At 37.2% G+C, this 20,420-nt stretch overlaps 1 protein-coding gene across 7 annotated transcripts in view; it reads right to left on the bottom strand.

Moving 5' to 3' along the window:
- Positions 1 to 20,420, bottom strand: part of ttc7a (tetratricopeptide repeat domain 7A) — a 73,256-nt gene that overhangs the window by 31,703 nt on the left and 21,133 nt on the right. For 2 of the 7 annotated variants that reach the window (XM_073920588.1, XM_073920586.1), the window contains exons 6-11: positions 15,818 to 15,896; positions 15,560 to 15,729; positions 11,432 to 11,495; positions 8,689 to 8,826; positions 7,993 to 8,076; positions 1,554 to 1,658 (exon numbers count right to left, since the gene is read on the bottom strand). In XM_073920588.1, coding sequence (XP_073776689.1) covers positions 1,554 to 1,658; positions 7,993 to 8,076; positions 8,689 to 8,826; positions 11,432 to 11,495; positions 15,560 to 15,729; positions 15,818 to 15,896 — 640 coding nt within the window. Of the gene's footprint in view, positions 1 to 1,051; positions 1,659 to 7,992; positions 8,077 to 8,437; positions 8,540 to 8,688; positions 8,827 to 11,431; positions 11,496 to 15,559; positions 15,730 to 15,817; positions 15,897 to 20,420 lie in introns of those variants that run through there. The other 5 variants (XM_073920589.1, XM_073920587.1, XR_012389126.1 and 2 more) reach the window with 4 other exon arrangements.

Genomic DNA, 20,420 nt, shown 5'->3' with positions numbered 1-20,420 from the left:
AACTGAACGTGGGAATTTGCGCAGGTTCACGGCAGGTTTCTGGCAGGCGTACGCACATTTTTTGTGCGTGTCTGTTTTATTTCCATTGGCGACTCCTAGAGGCAGTTGTGTTAAATTCTTCTCTACAAAGTGTCTGATCCTTGCAATGGCGTCTGTATGAGACGGGTTCATATAGTAGGTATGTAAGATTTCCATACCATACAGTTGACCAGCTAAACATTAAAGCACAATTTGCAGCGGTCGCCTGTTTTCCCAATGTAATCTGAGCGATCTACTGCACGCACATTGCTATAAAGACACTATGTGAAGATAAATTTGCATGCGTGAATCAGAAACATTTCCATTCAATAAATGTGCAAATAAAATATGATGCACAAACTTATTGATGATTCCTACTTGTCTTTCTCGTGATAAATAGTGGGCAAAATCTGATATGTAGCGGGGGAAAAAAAGAAGAATGAATTCATCAGACACTGGATTCGAGCCGAGTTATGCTCGAACGTGTCAGTACATGATCATATGCTTCTTATGAGGTGCGCCACTGAGACTGCGAAGGGTATTGCAACATTTTACAGATATAAACCACACTATTTCTTTTTTAAATGCACTCAGTGCGATGTTCAGACCCAACTGTGTTAACCGTATCAGCTAAACTCTCCCACTCTATTTTTTTTCTTTTGTTGTTAATTCCGCCGAACAAACTTGCAAATAACACCGCTTTTCTCCGGTCTACCTCCGAAAGCAGCACCTCCATTTCACATTCTGTTCAAAGTTTCTCTTTTTGCTTGCTTTTGCCATTGCTTTTTCGTTGGGTTTTTACATTAGCATAGTCATTAGCATATTCATACGGGGGAGGAGGCAGGGAGGGGTTTTGTGCTCGTGCATGTTGCGCTCAGTTTCACGTTCATTCGGATGTACAAAAGAATATGCGTGAGATTCGGCGTACGCAGTGTTTCATACATCTGAATTTTTTTCTGCGTACGCACATTTACAGCTTTGTGCGTACGCAATGTTTTAGTAAGATTTCCACGCAAGTCTTCGTACATGAGGCCCCTGGTCTGTGACAGTATGATGGCGTGCTGTCTGGCATTAAATCTTGTGCATTAAGTTTGTGTGGCTATCCGACCCTATTGTGCTATAAGCCTCTTATAGTGTGCTTTCTGTATTCAGCACTATGCCAACAGATGTGCCCTAATCTCTTTCAACAGTTAAGTATCCATTTGATTGATAGTGTTGTGAGCGTACATTGCATTGTGTTAAAAGTATATCTAGAATTTTAATACCTATTAGTGTCTAAATCTCAACTCAATCTAGTACTTTCTGATACATCCAGTACAAAATTATTAAAGCAAATCAACAATTCAGATTTATGCTTCTCTTGGGTCCTAGTTTCAACTAGACTATAAATAACATTACTTATATACATAACATTAAATGGATTCAGTCTCTCTATAAACCTGTTAAAATTACATTTCTATGTCTATAAGAGAAATGTTTACTTTTGTTTTTTGATTCAATCTGATTGTTGTGTACATATTGCGAGTTTCTCTCACCCAGTGCAGGTGGTTGATGCACACTTTTGCTGCAAGCAGAGGTGGTATGGGGTCCTGTGGTCTCATTGCCGCACACTCTTTAAGGACTGCCACTGCATCCTCATTCTGAAAAAATATCAGAGATGATGTTAAATTTGTATACACTGTACATCTCACAGTTTGCCATCTCACAGTAAGTACTCTATTCTTTTTTTATTACTAGCCGTTTATTACTTTATTAGCTCTGCCTTTTCGGAATAAGCACTGTGCTACATCAGAAAAGTTGCACTGTTATGTCTTTCTTTTTTCTTTTCACAACCTGTTTGAACCAAGCGGCAACCTCCCGCTCTCTCTCAGAAAGCCGAAACGGAAGTAACTAAAACTGCAATTCATCCGAAATTCCACTAGTCTTGGCCGCTCCTGGCTCCAAAACAGATCAAATTTCAATTGAGCCCACTGTTAGAATGGCCAACTTTACAGCAGAAAAAAAAAGTGTTAACAGTCTGGTACAAAAAAAGATTTTGGTTAATACAGCTAATATTACCCTTCATGACAACTGTGAGGGGGGTAAATTTTTTTATAACTCATCCGTTTCCTTTATATTAAGTTATATTAAGTTTGCATAATTAAGGGCGTGGTCACTTGAGTGACAGTTAGGTCTCGTTGGTCGCCGTCACGTCACCTCAGCTGAATCCTGCAGATTAGCCACTGATCTCGGCATATTTATCGTATTTCTGTGTTGTTTTATGTGGCTTTACACAGTCGACTATCTTTTGGACTTGTTTCCTACATTTATTTGATGGAATGGCATGCTGAGTGCACTTTATTGTGCTCACAAACCATTCACATGGCCTCCGTTTCCTATGTGAGTAAAGTTATATACTTATATACCATCTCTATACATGTATTTGTTTTATTTAAGATCATTTATCGTTTATATTTAGAGCTGTAATGCACTGCAGAATCTGACGGATTGATTAGCTGTAGGCTCTAGATCAGTCATCTGAAGCGTTGTCATACAGTTTTATGCTGGATTTCATCAATAGTCTTACATTAACTAACACAGACTATATCTGAAGTGTTTGGAAGTAATTTGCGTTTTCCTCCTGTTGAAAAATGTCGTAAGAACAATGTTTAGTGGCTCAATGCATTATAGCAGTGTTTTTAAAAGTCTAAACACTTTATTGATATAGTATACAACCAAGCACAAGTGGTCAAAACACAAACGAGTCACAGGTGATAAAATATTAAGCGTTCTCCTAAAGTAAAGAAGCTGTAGCTCCGCCCACTCTCCGCCTCTTTGCCCTTGTTTGGTATCCCGCCGTGGGTGTGAGGACACGCGAACAAAATGGCGACGGTTGGCCGCGCCTACTTGTGGCTTCTTTTGCGCTCTTTAGAAACCTATGGGTGACGTCACGGATACTACGTCCATATATTTTACAGTCTATGGTTTGAACACATTTAAATCTGCTTTTTAATCATTTTTAATTCTTTGTTGTTTTGATTTTCTTGTTTCTTTAATTCTCGTTTATTTAAAGCACTTTTAGTTACCATTGTGTGTGAAATGTGCTATATAAATAAACTTGCCTTGCCTTACTAAAAACTAGACTGACATGCTCTATGTATATGTAACAGAGGCCACCAAGTGAAGGTCGTGGTCTTTAGGCTCCTTGTTAGAGCAACCAACTATCATGCAGTTCAGTCCCAGCTCGGAAAGGGTTGAGTGGTGTAGGACCGGCTGGGTTAAATTGGTGCCATGACCCAGATAGAAGTGAGATTTAGGGGGGGTTAATGTAGCGGAGGCCAGAAAGTAAAGTGCTGTGCACTCACTCCTCTGACCTCTAAAGATGCTCTAGCCACAGATACGAGAGTCCATGGTCTTTGTCAGAGCAATCGGCTTCCATACGGAGAGTCACCGGTTCGATCCCAGCTCAGAGAGGGTCGGGTGGTGTAGGACTAATGGGTTATATATACACACTTATATGATGGGCAGGGCCAGATGGAATCTGCGGACATTTTTTGCTATTTCTGCGGAGAATTTTGGTAAAAATCTGCAGATTTCTGTGGAATTATTTTGGGAGTATCCAGCGGAGTATCATAACTAAAACCTTAATATATTAAATAAAAAGCAATAAAATACTGAATAAAAACTTAATAAATTCAGATTTAATATAATTCAGAATTAATAATGGGCTAAAAATCTGCAGAAATCTGCGGAATTCTGCGGAAAATCTCCGGAAAATCTGCGGAATTCAACGCGAGCAGATTCCGTGTGGGCCTAATGATGGGATATATAAAAAAACTCTGTGATGGTGCCTGCATTTATCAAGCTATAAACATTCTCTGTCCCCTAAACAAAACATATGAGTCTTGTTAAGTATAGTTTCATCCATACTCGAGATTGGTCTTGCTTTTAACACAGTGAGCATGCACTTAGGGGAGCAATGCGGGGTTAGGTGCTTTGCTCAGCAGGGTATCAAAGATGGAGAGAGTGTGTTTTATTCACTCCTAATTAGCACTGGGCATTTAATGGAAAAGTAATCAGTAATCAGAACATGACATTCAGAACCTACAATCGATCAAACTTTTCCAGGTCAATTTTTTCATTTACTTTCCCTACTGCATGTGGAGTCACGTGACCTCGATCTGTTAAGGCTGATTTATACTTCTGCATTGAGCGTACACATATGGTCTGCAGTCTTCGCACGGTCGCATACCTGCACACCTCTCAAAAAATGCAACTACATATTGCACGTTTGCACCACATTGACAAAGATTGGAAGCTGCGCCAGAGATGCCTTGAGACGGGATGTTTATTAATTATTTACATTTAAATGTTTACAAAAGATTCAAGAAATGCACTGTTAAGCGTAATATTTACAGAATACACAAGAGCTGCTTTATTTAGAAAAGATACTGCTTATTTTCTACTTTTAATATGAAACACATTGAAAATAATTCACTTTGTTTTCCGAAAGTGCAAATTATTTATTTTCCATTTTTATAGAAAAAAGTGACTGTTTGTTTTAGCAACGTGTGTTTTAATTTCAGTTGTTCAGCGTTGATGATCAATAAATAATCATAGATAGTTAATAGTCTAAATTAACTCTCATGAAAATACCAACTCTCATGTTCTTACTAATGGCATCTCCCTTTGGTATGAGAATAGCAGTGTGTCTGACAAGAACACCATTAAAAGGATCATAAAGTCAGCTGAAAGGTCTGTTGGAGTCAAAATGACATCTATCGAGGAACTTTATCAACGACGTTGTCTGTCTAGGCCACAGGTGTCAAACTCAGTTCCAAAAGGGCCGCAGCTCTGCACAGTTTAGTTCCAACCCTAATTAAACACACCTGATCAAACTAATTGAGTCCTTCAGGCTTGTTTGAAACCTACAGGTAAGTGTGTTGGAGCAGGGTTGGAACTAAACTGTGCAGGGCTTCGGCCCTCCAGGAATTGAGTTTGACACCCCTGGTCTCGGGCAAATAACATTTTAGGGGATCCAACCCACCCTTGTCATAGCCTGCTCTCACTCATGCCATCAGGCAGGCGTTACAGACACCTGAGGTGCAAATCAGTGCGGTTTCGGGAAAGTTTTTATCCTGTCATTATAAGACTTTTGAATAATACCATTTCTTAAGCATTGTTGATAGCTAGTGTTAAATAATAAATCAATAAATTTGTTAAACTAGCATACATTGTTAATATTACAACAAATGGCCAAATAGGTATTTAAGTATTAAGTTATTCTATATTTTAAAAAAAATAGGTTATATAATTATATTTTTATGGAATTATAAAAGCTTTTTTATCATGTTAGGATTTTATAGTGTTTGTATAATGATGTTTTTTATGTTGTTGTTGGGTCTGTTGCAGCGTAATTTCATTCTGCATTACAACTCTATTGTGATGTTTTGAATGACATAAATAAAGGAAACTGAAAACTAGTGTATGGTTCATAATTTTTTTTTAAATCAAAAAATGCACCCTTCATTCAAAAAACCCTTGTAATATGTGGGCATGTTTACTGTACAAAAAAAATGTCAGTGAACTATAAAGGCAAAAATAAATAAATAAATAAAATAATCGTTTATTAATAATAATCAAGTTAAAATATTCAATTAATCGAGATTTTTATTTTAGGCCAAATCGCCCAGTCCTACTCCCTATCTTCACTTTCTGCCAGGAACTGCACTTGCAACCTTTTGATTAATCCAACATCCAAACCATTGGGCCACAACTGCCCCAAAATAATACTGCAATACTGGCTTATGAAAAGACGTATGGCTGAGAGTCCACCAAAGTGCTACTACACAGCTGAAAATACCAACCCTCATCCAAATACACACAGCCGTGAGGATTCCAGAGCACTTCTGTTGGATGCAGCTTGCTCTTTAAAAAATTTGTCACTACCTCATTAAGGACCCCCTAAAATGCTGGTCAATTATGAAAGAGAAATCAAGGCAATGCAAAGAATCTCAAACCAAATGGCATCTAGTTCAAGACTGAGTCTGCAACTGCTCACCAGTTCAGCACTGAACAGGATAAGGATTTATCTTGACATCTTGATGTTTAAGAGAATTTGAACTGAAAGACCAGGAAAACCACATGTGTATCAAGATTAAATTAACCCCCCTAAAAGTAAAAAAATAAATAAATAAAAAAAAACTATATATATATCCAATAGGTTACCTTCTGTATCTGTAGGTCTCAGTCCAATGTGAGAAAATTCATTCATTCATTTTTCTCGGGCTTAGTCCCTTACTTCACATGGGTCACCACAGTGGAATGAACTGCCAACTATTCTGGCATATGTTTAGCAGCGGACACCGTTTCAGCCACAATCCATTACTGGGAAACACCCATACACTTACAGAATTCACACACACTCATACACTACAGACCATTTAGTTCATCCAATTCACTTACAGTGCATGTCTTTGAACTATGGAGGAAATCGGAGCATCCCAGAAGAAAACCCGAGCAAACACAGGGACAAACTCCACACAGAAATGCCAACTGGCCCAGCCAGGACGATAACATTAACTAGTATTATCAGTTGAAACCTGACCCGAACCCAAGAGCACTAGTATAGTATAGCCACAACTAAAATTCCTAACCAGTTAAACTCTGCTGTTATTTTGGGATTTCCGCCTGTATTTCCGCCTACCCAAATTTAAAAGCTTCCCAAATCCACATGCAGAGGTGTAAATGCAAAAATTAGGTATCATTTTAAAGAAAACCCTTTGAATTTTCATAAAACACTATTTACTAAGTGTTTAAAATAACTGTTTATGTTGTCTGTGTTATAATAAACACTTAAAAAAAGAGGCGCCTTTTCTATTTTTTTTTTTTAAACTCAAATTTGAAAGTCTACATTTTAGGTTCTGTGTGGTCTAGGGTGCTGTAATTAATTTTGGTGGTTCCTGCACATGTCTGTAATCATAGAAAAAAAAAGAAAAATGTCTCTACCATAATCTATGTAAAAGTTATTGTATTCAAACTGATGAGAGGTGCTATACAAGCCACAGGGACCGGCCATTGTTTTCATATTTCACTATTCTTTTGTTTGATCAAACATAATTCACTGTGTTTGGACCACATTAGACATATAAAAGGATTTCTTATGCACATCACCTCAAAAACAGAGGAGAATGGCCCTGAAGCGCACAGCATAAGGTAAGAGATGACAGCTGTCTGTGCTATCTGGGGCTGCATATTGATCATAAATGTATTGTTTTTACTTCTGCGCCATGGAAACATCGTGATTCATTTGGCAACTGTTTGATATGGGAATATAATTCAGTAAAAAGAACACTAGAACCGTATGAGCACCGGCAGGAGCTTTCATTTGAGCTATAACTTGTACATGTGTCATATGAAAAATATGAAAATGAACCAATGTAAAATACCCAGCTCAGGTATCCAAAATACTGTGTATTTAGGTGTAAATAACTTTTGTACAGTAGAATAAAAACCAAAGTGATGCATATGTGCATACAATATAGATTCTGCGCTTTCAAACGAAACCACTTAAGGGGGTCTGGTGCAATGCTAGCCCTTTAAATCTTAAAGCGAATGTCGATGACGTCACGGTTACCGCGTCCGCAGAGTTTAACTGGTCTAAACGTGAAATGGTAAAGATTTTATTTATGAAAAAAAAACATTTAGAAGTGATTCTGTATGTTTGATTTCTACTGTATATATGTGTACGGTGTGCATTTACTGTATAAGTACATATAATAGCATCTCTAATCTGCTACATGTGACTAAAAGCATTACCATTTAGTTATCATGATTTGTCCTAAAGCTGCTTTAGAACGATAATGAATTTGATTTTGACCTTGAATACTTACATTTTATTAAACGTCAGATCTTATTTAACAGAATCAAAAACACAACAAATAGCAACAAATGACTAATAAATCAATAGAAGCATAATGATGTCAGCAATCTCACCTTCCCACTTGCCATTAATGACAAGCCAAGCTGATACCAAAGATGAAACTCATTATAGGAGAACTTCATGGCCCGCTCCAAACACTGATGACAAAAAATAACACATCGCAGTCAGAAAGAAACTCTGAATCAGGGATTCAGCTTTCCAAGAAGCACATCAGAAGAAACAGAGCTAAATGATAATGCGTTGTTCAGCATTACTCAGTTTTTCTAGGAAGGATCTTGTTTCAGCCCTGATACGGGATTGTGTGTATCCTGTACACATACCCTCATGGCACATGCATGACAAAGTGCGCTTAAATTTAATGAGAAAGGGATTTACATTCGACATGCAAGCAGACATGACTTGGAAATACTGAGTAAAAGCGATGTAATGTGGGTTACCAGTGAAATGACATGGAATCAGTTGAAACGAACCTACTAAAAGCACTGAGATTAGATTCACCTGAGAACGTCTCTGAGTAAACGCTCACCATCACACAATGGCTCAACTACTGAAACAACCTGAAGGACAGGGCGGAGGAGAAAGGGCTAATCACCCATACAACTGGGAGAAGGGGAAAGAGAGATTGAAAGATTGAAAAAGGCAACTTGTAGCAAAGAAGGCGAAAGAAGCTACTGCATAAAATACAGGTTGCTTCCAGTTCTCTTTTGCCAAACATTGGGTCAATACAGATCTGTGCTGACTCATCTAACCTCTGACAGCATGGAGTACTGCCCTCTCCTGCCCATGCCGATGCTCAGCAGATCATAAACAGAGGAGGCATCCTGCATGCTGCTCTCTCTCGCCTCCCGGTGCTCCGGTGTGCGGCTGATCACTGCCTCACCACTGGCCTACAGGGGACAACAAAGATGTATATAAAAACTGTTTCCCAAATGTTCCAGTGATGCAGATATTTAACTAATTCATAGAAATGTCAAGAATTACATTGACTTTCAGTTAGCAGAGTATCTATACGAGATGCAAGACCTGTGTCAAAGTGATCATTCATTATAAAATACATATTTTAAAATACCTCAAATTGTTCTAAACATTGTAAAGTGTTATTTGGCTAATTGAAAAGAAAAGAGAGATTTAATTCATTAAACAAATGTCTGTCATTTAGTTTGATCTGTTTAAGGTTGATTTAGATCAGGGGGGCCAAAAGTGAAGTTTATTCATAAACTAATTTCGAGAGGATCACGTGCTTATGATTTATCACGGTCTCTCATTTGCTAATCACTATCTTCCAATCATATGATCCCTAAGCTACTATAAATAGCCACAGTTTTCAGTTCACTTTATCTTCGTTTGGAAGAAACCCCTCTCCTCCCCTATTCTCCTCCTTTACCTCTGATTGGGCGGCACGGCGGCCCAGTGGTCAGCACTGTGAGCCCCACAGCAAGAACACTGCCAGCCCTGGTTCCACAGGACCGGTGGGTGTTTCTGTGAGGAGTTTGTATGTTCTCCCCGTGTCCGCGTGGGTTTTCCCCGGGTTCTCCGGTTTCCTCCCACCATCCAAAGACATTCAACATACATAACAATCAAGCTTTGTCTAATCCCTTGTGTTCCCTTAGCTACCGCAGCAGGGGAGTTCTGAGATCCCCCGAGCTCAGGCTCCCCTCTCGCTCTGCCAACGGGAGGAAGCCCCGGGCTCGAGGAGCCCTTGAGCTCGGGGCTCTCTCCCGGGACAGCATGCCAAACAAGCTTTTATAAATCATCAGCTAAGTGTGAACTCTTGAAACCAAATATCATGGAGAGACGTTGGCCGAAGGTAAATATAACAAAATGTTTTACATGAATGTGGCCATAGGTAGTTTCCTAATTTATTTCAAAATAAACAGAAAACATTGCTTTAAATTGTATTAACTAATGCCGTATAATTTTTTAAATGACAAATTATTACAATAAAAACATAAAATCACATTTATGACAATGCTGAAAACAGTAGTCAAGCAGAATCTGCCTTTCCTTTCAGTCGCTCACTGATATCTCTGCATTGTCTTCTGTTCGTTGGGTGACTATGTGATTTTAGGAAAAAATCTGATTCATTTAAAACATTTTATTACAGTTAGTTTTTTTGTAACTTAGCAATAAAACAAACAAAATGTTACATTAGTTAAGAAAATACAGTCTCTTAACCATCATTCTCATTCTCTTCTTAGATGGGATGAAGGGCCAAATAAAAGGTTACCTAGTTTGGCCATCTCTGCTTTAGATAAATGTATTTGACAAACAAATACAATACTATAAAGATTGCATTTGTTTGTCATATACATTTATCTAAAGCAGGGGTCACCAAACTTGTTCCTGAAGGGCTGGTGTCCTGACGATTTTAGCTCCAACTCTAATCAAACACACCTGAACAAGCTAATCAAGATCTTACTAGATATACTTGAAACACCCAGGCAGGTGTGTTAAGGCAAGTTGGAGCTAAACACTGGAGGGACACCGGCCCTCCAGGACCAAGATTGGTGACCCCTGATCTAAAGCATATTTTTTTGTCCGTTATTTACAAAAAAATGTAAATGTAAAAAATAATTACAAAGAAATTAATTAATTAAATTAGACATTTTAATGTAGAAAGACTGAACTAGTACTTTATTGCGAACTAGTAATTTTACATTGTCTGTCCTTAATGTCAAAGAAATGTACTACCATTTCATAATATACATTACAAACTTGTCTTGCTGTTAAAATGTATATTTTCTGTTAAAATTAATAATATATATATATATATATATATATATATATATATATATATATATATATATATATATATATATATATATATATATAAAATTTGATTTGATTATATGGAATTTGGAAACTTGAACATATGGAATGAATATCTGAATTTACTGAATGAAACTTGAATGGAATACTCAAATTTTCCTGAATGCCATTTCATAGTGTGTGTGTATAGCCCGTGGGTAGCACGATCGCTGGTTCAAGCCCCGGCTGGATCAGTTGGCGTTTTTGTGTGGACTTTGCATGTTTAGGTGAATTGGGTAGGCTAAATTGTCCATAGTGTAGGTATGTAATGAGTGTGTACGGATGTTTCCCAGTGATGGGTTGCAGCTGGAAGGCCATCCGCTGCGTAAAACATATGCTGGATAAGTTGGTGGTTCATTCCACTGTGGTGACCGCACCACACTTAATTAAATATGCTGTATTCATCATCCTGTGGCATCCAAATTAATCTGGATTCATTAGGACAATTTAAAAGTCACTTTAGAACTTTATAAATATAAATAAGAGGAGCGTTCTTAAAAAAAGACCTCCTGTATTCCACCAAACAAATTACAGCATATGGGTTTGCAATAATAAGTAAATTATATAGAAATTATACAGCATTCCATATATATTTCTGCAATAGTTCCAAATATGCAGTTAATGTAAAGAGAGGTCACAACAAACCATGTTGAAGCAGAAAGGAAGAACGTAAAAATGTCTCACCATTGATTCTGTGATGAGGAGAACCAGCACCGCCTCTTCAACCACGTCCTTTGGACAGAAAGCTCTGCAGTGTGGCAACAGGAAAAGGAAAAAACACATCACAAAGGTGTGTGTGAGTGTACCAGTCTCTAGTTACACATATCAATTCTGTAACAGAGCTCTCTAGACTTACACTACCATCCTCAGAGCTGTTTCTTTACTTTAGTTTTACAGGTTGTTTTTGGTATTCTGAACAACTTTTACTTTCTTTCCAGACACAGCTTTCTCTTCTCCCTTCATTCCATCTCAAGCCTTCATCTTACTTCCTTCTATATCACCTGCATTTTTTGACAGAGCATGGTTTGGAAGCTGTACCATGAATGCTGAACTGGGGTGTTCCTTTCATCTGTCATCATTTCTATTTAGACATTCCCCCAAATGTCATCTCTTTTACATCTCTCCTGCATTTTTTCTTTCACTGTTTGGCTTCTGCAGACTCACAGGTACAGTTACAGTATGTTTTATTCACAACACAGCATTCTGCCGTGTCCTGAATATCAAATCAGGCAAACAAACCCCAGCACTGCCCTCTGCTCGCCTCTTTGTTCGCTTCTCTCTGATTCTAATGATCGATCTGTATTGTCAAGTATAGCTAAAAACAGTACAATTTAATGATACCAGTGAGATTTACAGTACATTTAACTGTTAAACTTAACTATTAACATGCTTGCTTGACAAAAATATGGCCATTTAACTGAATGCTTTGTCTGCTATTTCACAACATCCAAAGAAAACCTTAGCAAGTAACATACAATAGGGCATGACTGTGATGTGCTAAAACATGCTAGAAATATGTAAAACATGTTAACAACATGTAAACCATGCTAGCAATGTTAAATAAGCTTGAAAAAGCAATGTGCTAAAACTTGTTACAACATGCTAGAATGTTGTTACAAGTTTTAAAAGTATAGAAACATACATACCTGTATTCTACATGTCAACAACAGAGGCCTACCAGCCTGATCTCACGAGAAAATGTAAGTATTTTACGTTTTGCCAGTTTAGTGGCTAATTCGTACGAATTCGTACAAGTTCAGTCGTACGAAATGGTACGATTTTAAAAAGGAGGCGTGGCACCTGATCCCACCCCTAACCCCAACCGTCATTGGGGGATAAGCAAATCGTACTAAATTGTACGAATTAGATCGTACGAATTCATACGAATTAGCCACTAAATGAAAAAGTTACGAATTGCCGTGAGATTGTGTTGGGCCTACGGGTATTTTGAAAATACAATGTTTGGTATAGTTTTAAGCAATTATTTAGATCTGACAAGAAATAAACTAAATTTGTTTTGCCCTTTCTGGGTTTTTGAAGCTCTCTGAGTAAAATGACGCAGATAGCACACATACAGTGGGTACAAAAAATGTTCACTCTTTGTTATATTGCAGCCATTTGCTAAAGTTCAAATTCATTTTTCCCTTATTAATGCACACACCAACCCATATTGACAGAAAAACACAGAGTTGTGGACATTTTAGCAGATTTATTAAAATAGAAAAACTGAAATATCACATGGTCCTAAGTTTTCAGGCCCTGTGCTGTGACACTCATTTATTTAACTTAGGTGCTGTCTATTTCTTCTAATCATGCTTGAGATGGTTCTACACCTTCATTTGATACCAGCTGTGTTTGATTGGACTTGGTTAGGAAAGCCACACACCTGTCTATATAAGACCTTACAGCTCACAATGCATGTCAGAGCAAATGAGAATCATGAGGTCAAAGGAACTGCCCGAAGAACTCAGAGACAGAAATCCCGCCAAGGTTACAAAAAAAATCTGCTGCACTTCCTAAGAGCACAGTGGCCTACATAATCCTTAAAGGTGCTGTGTGTAAGTTTTTGACTTTTCTAAAGCATGAAAATACCATAATATGTTTGCAGATATTTCAGAAACATGCTAAGTGAACATTCTTGTTCATCTGAAAAACAATGCTGAAGTCAGATATTCTGCTTTGAAAATATGTTTCCTTGTCGGAATGCTGTCTTTATTTTGGTTCTTTTAACCTGCCCAATGCCAGTTTAGCCAATTATGTTTCAGCACCCTGGGTTGCCTTGGTGGAAAACCACATATAATTTATTCATTCATTCATTCATTCAAAAAGGCTCTTAAAGCATGTGTCCGTGACCGTAATGCGATCTCCGGTGGACAGTAGCAGACTCCAAAATGAGATGCAGATTCAAAGTTTCACATGAGGTTATTAATTAGCAAAAAATCTAAATATTACGAGCATATATATTAAGTGAGCAGGTTACATTGTAACCCTGTATCCTAACAACATGCTACATGACGAGATTTGCAATGATATGCTATTTGGCTCTTTGCACGAGACGAAACACGACAGAAATGTAAATACAGCCATTCAGAAGCACAGTATATGCACTCACTCATGAAATGGTGAGGTTTATAATCTAATTGATACATATTAAAACTCTTAAACATTATTAAATGTAGATGCTGAATCACTGATGTGTGTTGTTTTGCATTATTTCTCAGTTCTAAAGTCCAATATCAAGTGGTTTATTTTATTTTCAAGATCTGAGGTGAACTATCTGCTGCTGCTTTCAGTTGTATGGCAATAAATGTCATGTAAAATGGCATTCAAGCTCACATTATTAGCATTTAACACTGAATAAAGCACATGAGGTGTACAAGAGGTGATCATGTTAGTTTTCTGTTGTTCCGCAAGATATAGAAGCTGTTTCTAATATATCAGTTTGAGGTGCTGGTTAGAACAAAAAACATTTAATATAGAAAATATTCCTTCTATCGCGTGCCGCTGCTTTTATTTAGAACAAGACTTAAATCAGCCTTTAGGTTCAATAGCCAGACTCGCTCCATCAATCTGGCAACCTGCGCTTGCGTTTGTTTTGATCCAGAAATGTAAGTTCTAGTTCAAAAGCTGGGTATCAAACATACATACTGCACCTTAAAGACATTAGGGGCGACCAGAACCCATCAGGCCAAACTGAGTTATCAGGGAAGAAGAGCCTTGGTGAGAGAGGTAAAGAAGAACCCAAAGATCATTGTGGCTGAGCTTAAAAGATGCAGTCTGGAGATAGGAAAAAGCTGTAGAAAGTCAACCATCACTGCAGCCCTCTACCAGTTTGGGCTTTATGGCAGAGTGACCCACCTAAAGCCTCTCCTCAGTGCAAGACACATGAAAGCGCACATGGAGTTTGCCAAAAAAAAACACCTGGTCTGATGAGACCAAGATAAATCTTTTTGATCTTAATTCTAAGTGATATGTGGGAGAAAAACAGGCACTACTCCTGTCCGATACAGTCCCAACAGTGAAGCATGGTGGTGTCCTGGATGAATCCCGTCTCCAGAGGGCTCAAGACCTCAGACTGGGCCAACAATACAATGACCCTAAGCACAAAGCTAAAATAATGAAGGAGTGGCTTCACAACAACTCTGTGACTGATCTTCAATGGCCCAGCCAGAGCCCTGACTTAAATCCAATTAAGCATATCTGGAGAAACCTAAAAATGGCAGTCCACCAACATTTACCATCCAACCTGACAGAACTGGAGAGGATCTGCAAGGAGGAATGGCAGAGGCTTCCCAAATCCACGTGCGAAAACTTAGCATCTTTCCCAAAAAGACTCATGGCTGTATTAGACCAAAAGGGTGCTTCTGCTAAATACCAAGCAAAGGGTCTGAATACTTAGGACCATGTAATATTTCAGCTTCCCTTTTTAATAAATCTGCAAAAATGTCAACAATTTAGTATTTTTCTATCAATACGGAGTGCTGTTTAAATGCAATATAAATATAATAGAAAAAAGAGTGAAAAATTTAAGAGGCTCTGAATATATTCCATACCCACTGTATATCTCCAAGGCATATGTGGAGTGTTTGCTCTAAAAAAACAAGCTGTGTACAAAGTTCTGTACAAAAGTATCTTTAAGACATATTCTACATGATTATAACAGCACAGGACAGACAGGAGACATCTAATTAAACTTATACAATTTAGACAATTATGTCAAGATTTGTGCTTTTAATTTGTAATTGTGTCAAAATAGCTTTCATCATACAGATTTATTATAAAAGAGAAAAATAGACAAAATAAGACGCTGACCCCTCAGTGCTGTAGCGCTGTGGTGGTTTGGACGAGGGGTAGATGGCATCTTTCGGATGTGTGGCTCCTTCTTTCTTCAGCCATCCAGGTGGTGGGGGAGAAAGTGGACCCCAGTAAGCGTCCTCACACACTGAACCCAGTAACACCTCTGCAAGCCTGCGTGCGACCGTCTAAACAGCATGACACAACGGGAAACAACACCAACAAGTCAGTGTGTGTTTGTGATAATCGAAAATCTCATTTATACAAAGATCTAACCTTGCGAAAACTCTGAGATCCCCGACTCTCCACAGCCCGCAAGACTCGCCGCAGCTGGTGTGTACCTTGAGCCAAGTGACTAACACACATGCATGGAAAATAATTGATAAAATTTAAACAAAAAATTAGATCATGAGAGAGAGAGACAACACTGATTATTTTTATATCACATCTAAATGAGATTGTGTCTCTTATTAAAAAGAAAGCAGATGAAAATTAGATATTATAATCATTCTAATGGCAAAGTTTAGAATAATTCCACTGTATGTTCCTTATATTGTATACCACAGCACAAAGGTTTGGTAAGACTTTCAGTAAGATTAAATAAATCAATAATTGAAGTATCCTTAAAAATGCAGAACAGTTTCAACTGATAACACAACATTAAGCAACAATAATGTGAAATATTACAACAAAAATATAGCATTAAATATATTAGAATGATTTCTGAGTTACATCTCTGAACTATGTGGAATTGCATGAATCAGAGAAAAGAGAAGTGCAACTGAGAAGACTAAAAATCACTTGATGACCAGAAACCTGCCAAATTTCATTATAAGATTCAATACACATCTAATATATTTTACAGGCTTAAGGTGTACAAAAAATTCCTTACATAAAATTCTGTAACCTACACTATGGGTCAAAAGTTTGGGCTAAGTTTTTTTTTTTTTTTTTTTTTTTAATGATTTAAGGTAATTATTCTGTTCATCAAAGCGGCATTTATTAAGTGTAAAAAAAAAAGTTCAATTGTTTAATATTAATTGAAATTTTAAATAGCTGCTTTCATGTTGTATGTAGTTTTAAAAGAAATTATTGCTCCAGTCATTGTTGCTTTTATTACCATTACCATTTAATAACAATAATAATAATAATAATAATAATAATAATAATAATAATGGGTGATGCAGTGGCGCAGTAGGTAGTGCTGTCGCCTCACAGCAAGAAGGTTGCTGGTTCGAGCCTCGGCTTGGTCAGTAGGTGTTTCTGTGTGGAGTTTGCCCTATGTTCGTGTGGGTTTCCTCCGGGTGCTCCGGTTTCCCCCACAGTCCAAAGACATGCGGTACAGGTGAATTGGGTAGGCTAAATTGTCCGTAGTGTATGAGTGTGTGTGGATGTTTCCCAAAGATGGGTTGAGGCTAGAAGGGCATCCGCTGCGTAAAAATGTGCTGGATAAGTTGGTGGTTCATTCCACTGTGGTGACCCCGGATTAATAAAGGGACTAAACTGAAAAGAAAATGAATGAATGAGTAATAATAATAATAGTAATAATAATAATAATAATAATAATAATAATAATAATGACAACTAATATCCGAGTGATTTCTGAAGGATCATGTGACTCTGAAGGCTGGAGTAATAAAGCTGAAAATGTATCTTTAAAATCACTGGAATAAATTATTAAATTAAATGATAAACTACTTTTGAACAGTTATTTTATAGGGTAATAACATTTCACAATTTTACAATTTGTACTGTATTTTTGCTGAAATAAATGCAGCCTTGGTGAGCAGGATTAGCTTATTTTAAACCATTTAAGAATTGTACTAACCTCAAACTTTTGACCGGTAGTTTATATATTTTTACTTTTCTGTTTTACATTAACGTAAACATCCCTTGTACACTGTACAAAATCAAAACATCCGCTGAAATAAACTGCTGTAAAAATGCATCAGATAAATATTTTTTTCAGAAATCCTTTAATGAACCTCAGTCCTGACCAAAACTACTAAATGCTTTTAAAAATTACCGGATTTTAAGGGATTTATTTTGACGATCCATGAGCAAAGTGCAAAGCGCAGGGCGCAAAAGCATTAAGGGCGCGTCAGAATCCACTTTTGCTATTTTAATAACGGAAAAATCCACTTTGCGCGTGGGGCATGGCCTAAAAGGGTTGAGCTTATTCTCTTAATGAGTTATAGGTGTGTTTTGAGAATAAACCAATTAAAGTATCATCTCCCATTCACTCTAAGAGTCAGTTGCGTTGTGCCATAGCGCATTTGCTATTCACATGATGGACTTAGTAAGTGGAAAAACTGAGTGCTTCACTAGCGAGAAAACAGTTAAACAGAGCATCTACAGAGCGAGAATGCGAGATGAACCTCCCATTACTTACTTACTTTCACTTTCACTCTCGTCGACAGGGAAACTTCTTGTACGCACAGACATCCATTAGCTTATAAATAATTAATTTCGTTTAAGCACAAAGATTTGTTTCAAAACTATTTCGAAATTAGTTCTAATTTCCAGCAAACAAATAAATAACCAATAATAATAAAGTGTGGTCAAAAACCTGAGTTATATCCTAATACACATGCTGTGCCCCATATGGTCTAAAACCTGACAGGTGGACAAATCTAAGCTTGTTTTTAATAAAACAAATATAAATATGCATATAATAAATAATACTGTAATAATAAATAAATAATAACATTTTACAAAAGCAAGTTGTCATGAATGAACTGAAAAAGCCCCAGAGATTAAGAAGGCATGCAAGTATGGTCTTCATATTGATGTAGGCAGGAAAATTATATGTTTTGTAATATTTTAATCCTTCATATTTATATCCTATATATATTCTTATTATAACCTATATATATTCTTATTATATCCTATATATACATCCTTAATATTTTAATTCTTTTTCATATGTAAAGATATTTGCGTATTGCTGTACATCCTGTCCGTATTAAGCAATGTGTAAGCGAGGCGCACAACTAACTCGCTCTGCGCTGGACAATAGACCGGCTTTGATCTGGTCTATTGAACAGTCTATTATAGTTTCTCAAAATAGCAACGCACCAGCAATACACCTCAACACACCTCCTTTTTTAGACCAGCCTATGGGCGCACATATGAGCGCAAATGCATTTGCTATTTAAACAGCGTGGCGCAAAATGTCAGAAAGACTCTTGCGGCGAGCTGAGATTAGCAAACAACAATTGGGTTGCGCCTTGCGCCGCATTGAACTGGGTGTATGATAGGGCCCTAGCAAACAACAATTGCGTCACACCTTGCACCGCATTACACCGGGTGTATGATAGGGCCCTAACTCTTTAATTGCCAAGTTCACAAATGATGTCACTAATTTGGTAACTAATTTGGTAAAAAGTAATTGTGGATTGGATTTTGTTTAACTTTTATCACAGTCTTGGACATGTGAACGATCAATAACAACATTGGCTTTAATGCATTGTTAGATTTTCCTTTTTTACTCCCGTTTACTGTTGGTGGCTGTTTTTGCCCCTTTGGCTTCTATTATAACCACATCTGATGGTGCATAAATACACAGTCTTTGTTTTTCTTAACTCCACATAGTTCTGACAGCTGAGGTGTATATCGCAGACACATACACACATCTGTTTTACACACAAATTTGCTGTTATACTCCATATAAAATACAGAAACTAAGATTATTTTGCACAGGCCTATCTAAAGCAGGGTTTAGCTCTAACTTGCCTCAACACACCTGCCTGGGTGTTTCAAGTATACCAGTAAAGCTACGGACACACTGGGCTTTTCCTCCCATAGACTTCCATTCATACGCACGCGAATGCGTCACACCAGAAACGCAGGGTCATGCGTCAAGGTTTGCAGGTTGCTGCGGTGCAAAGTTCAAGCTTGGTGAACTCGGACCTGCGAAATCGCATCACTTGACTGCGTGAGACCAATCGAGGATCAAAACATGACCTCTCTGGACAGAAATCGCCACCATCAGTAAATTAGTGAGAAAAAAATGAAAAACTATCCAAAACAATGCATCTAAAGGCAATGTTTTTTCACATGTCTAAGACAAAATAAAAGGTAAAAGAAAATCCAGTCCACAATTACTTTTTATTTATAGAAAATACGTGATTTTATTAGTTTTTTTTTTCATTAAATCAGTTACATCATTTATAAATTTGGCAATAAAAGAGTTAAAATCCTGTAATATTTTAAAACATTTAGTAGTTTTGATCAGGACTGAGGTTGATTAACATATTTAAGCAAAACAAAAGTTTTTTTTTTTAATCTGATGCATTTAATGCAGTTTAATTTAGTGGATGATTTCATCTCTAACATAACAAAGGGGTAGTTAATTTGTCCAGAGTGTATCATTGAGGTTTTTTTTTTTTTAATTCAAAGCATTTTCTCAAAATATGTGTCAAAATAGGATTTGTCACCAAAAAATAATTTAGCTAGCTAAAACAGAAAAAGGTATGGCCAAATTAAGACTCAAAATCACACCAGAAGGGATGAAAACATCCCCAACAGCACATAAGGGTAAACACAAATTACATTAATGACAATATAGAATTAATGTTTATTTTGCAATTAATTCATTTAGTTATTTAATTACTATGCTGTATGAAAATACTGTTTCTCAACTGGTGGGTCGCGGAGTGTACAACAAAAGTTTAATTTTTAACTCATGTTGCTTATATTGAACTTTTATTCTGTAATGCGCGCGCAACAACCGTACCGTTTGACATGTGAAATTTCAAGCGCAAGTACGACCCCGAATATGTAAAGTGTGGATTTACATATATTGACGACAAAAAGGCTTCAGTGTGTAGTGAAGTGCTCTTACAAGAGTGCATGAAACCTTACAAATTAAAACGAC

This window comes from Danio rerio, chromosome 13 (assembly GCF_049306965.1).
Source record: "Danio rerio strain Tuebingen ecotype United States chromosome 13, GRCz12tu, whole genome shotgun sequence".
Taxonomy (NCBI): Eukaryota; Metazoa; Chordata; class Actinopteri; order Cypriniformes; family Danionidae; genus Danio; species Danio rerio.
The sequence above is the reverse complement of the archived record's forward strand: the minus strand, read 5'-3'. Positions and strand labels throughout refer to the sequence as shown.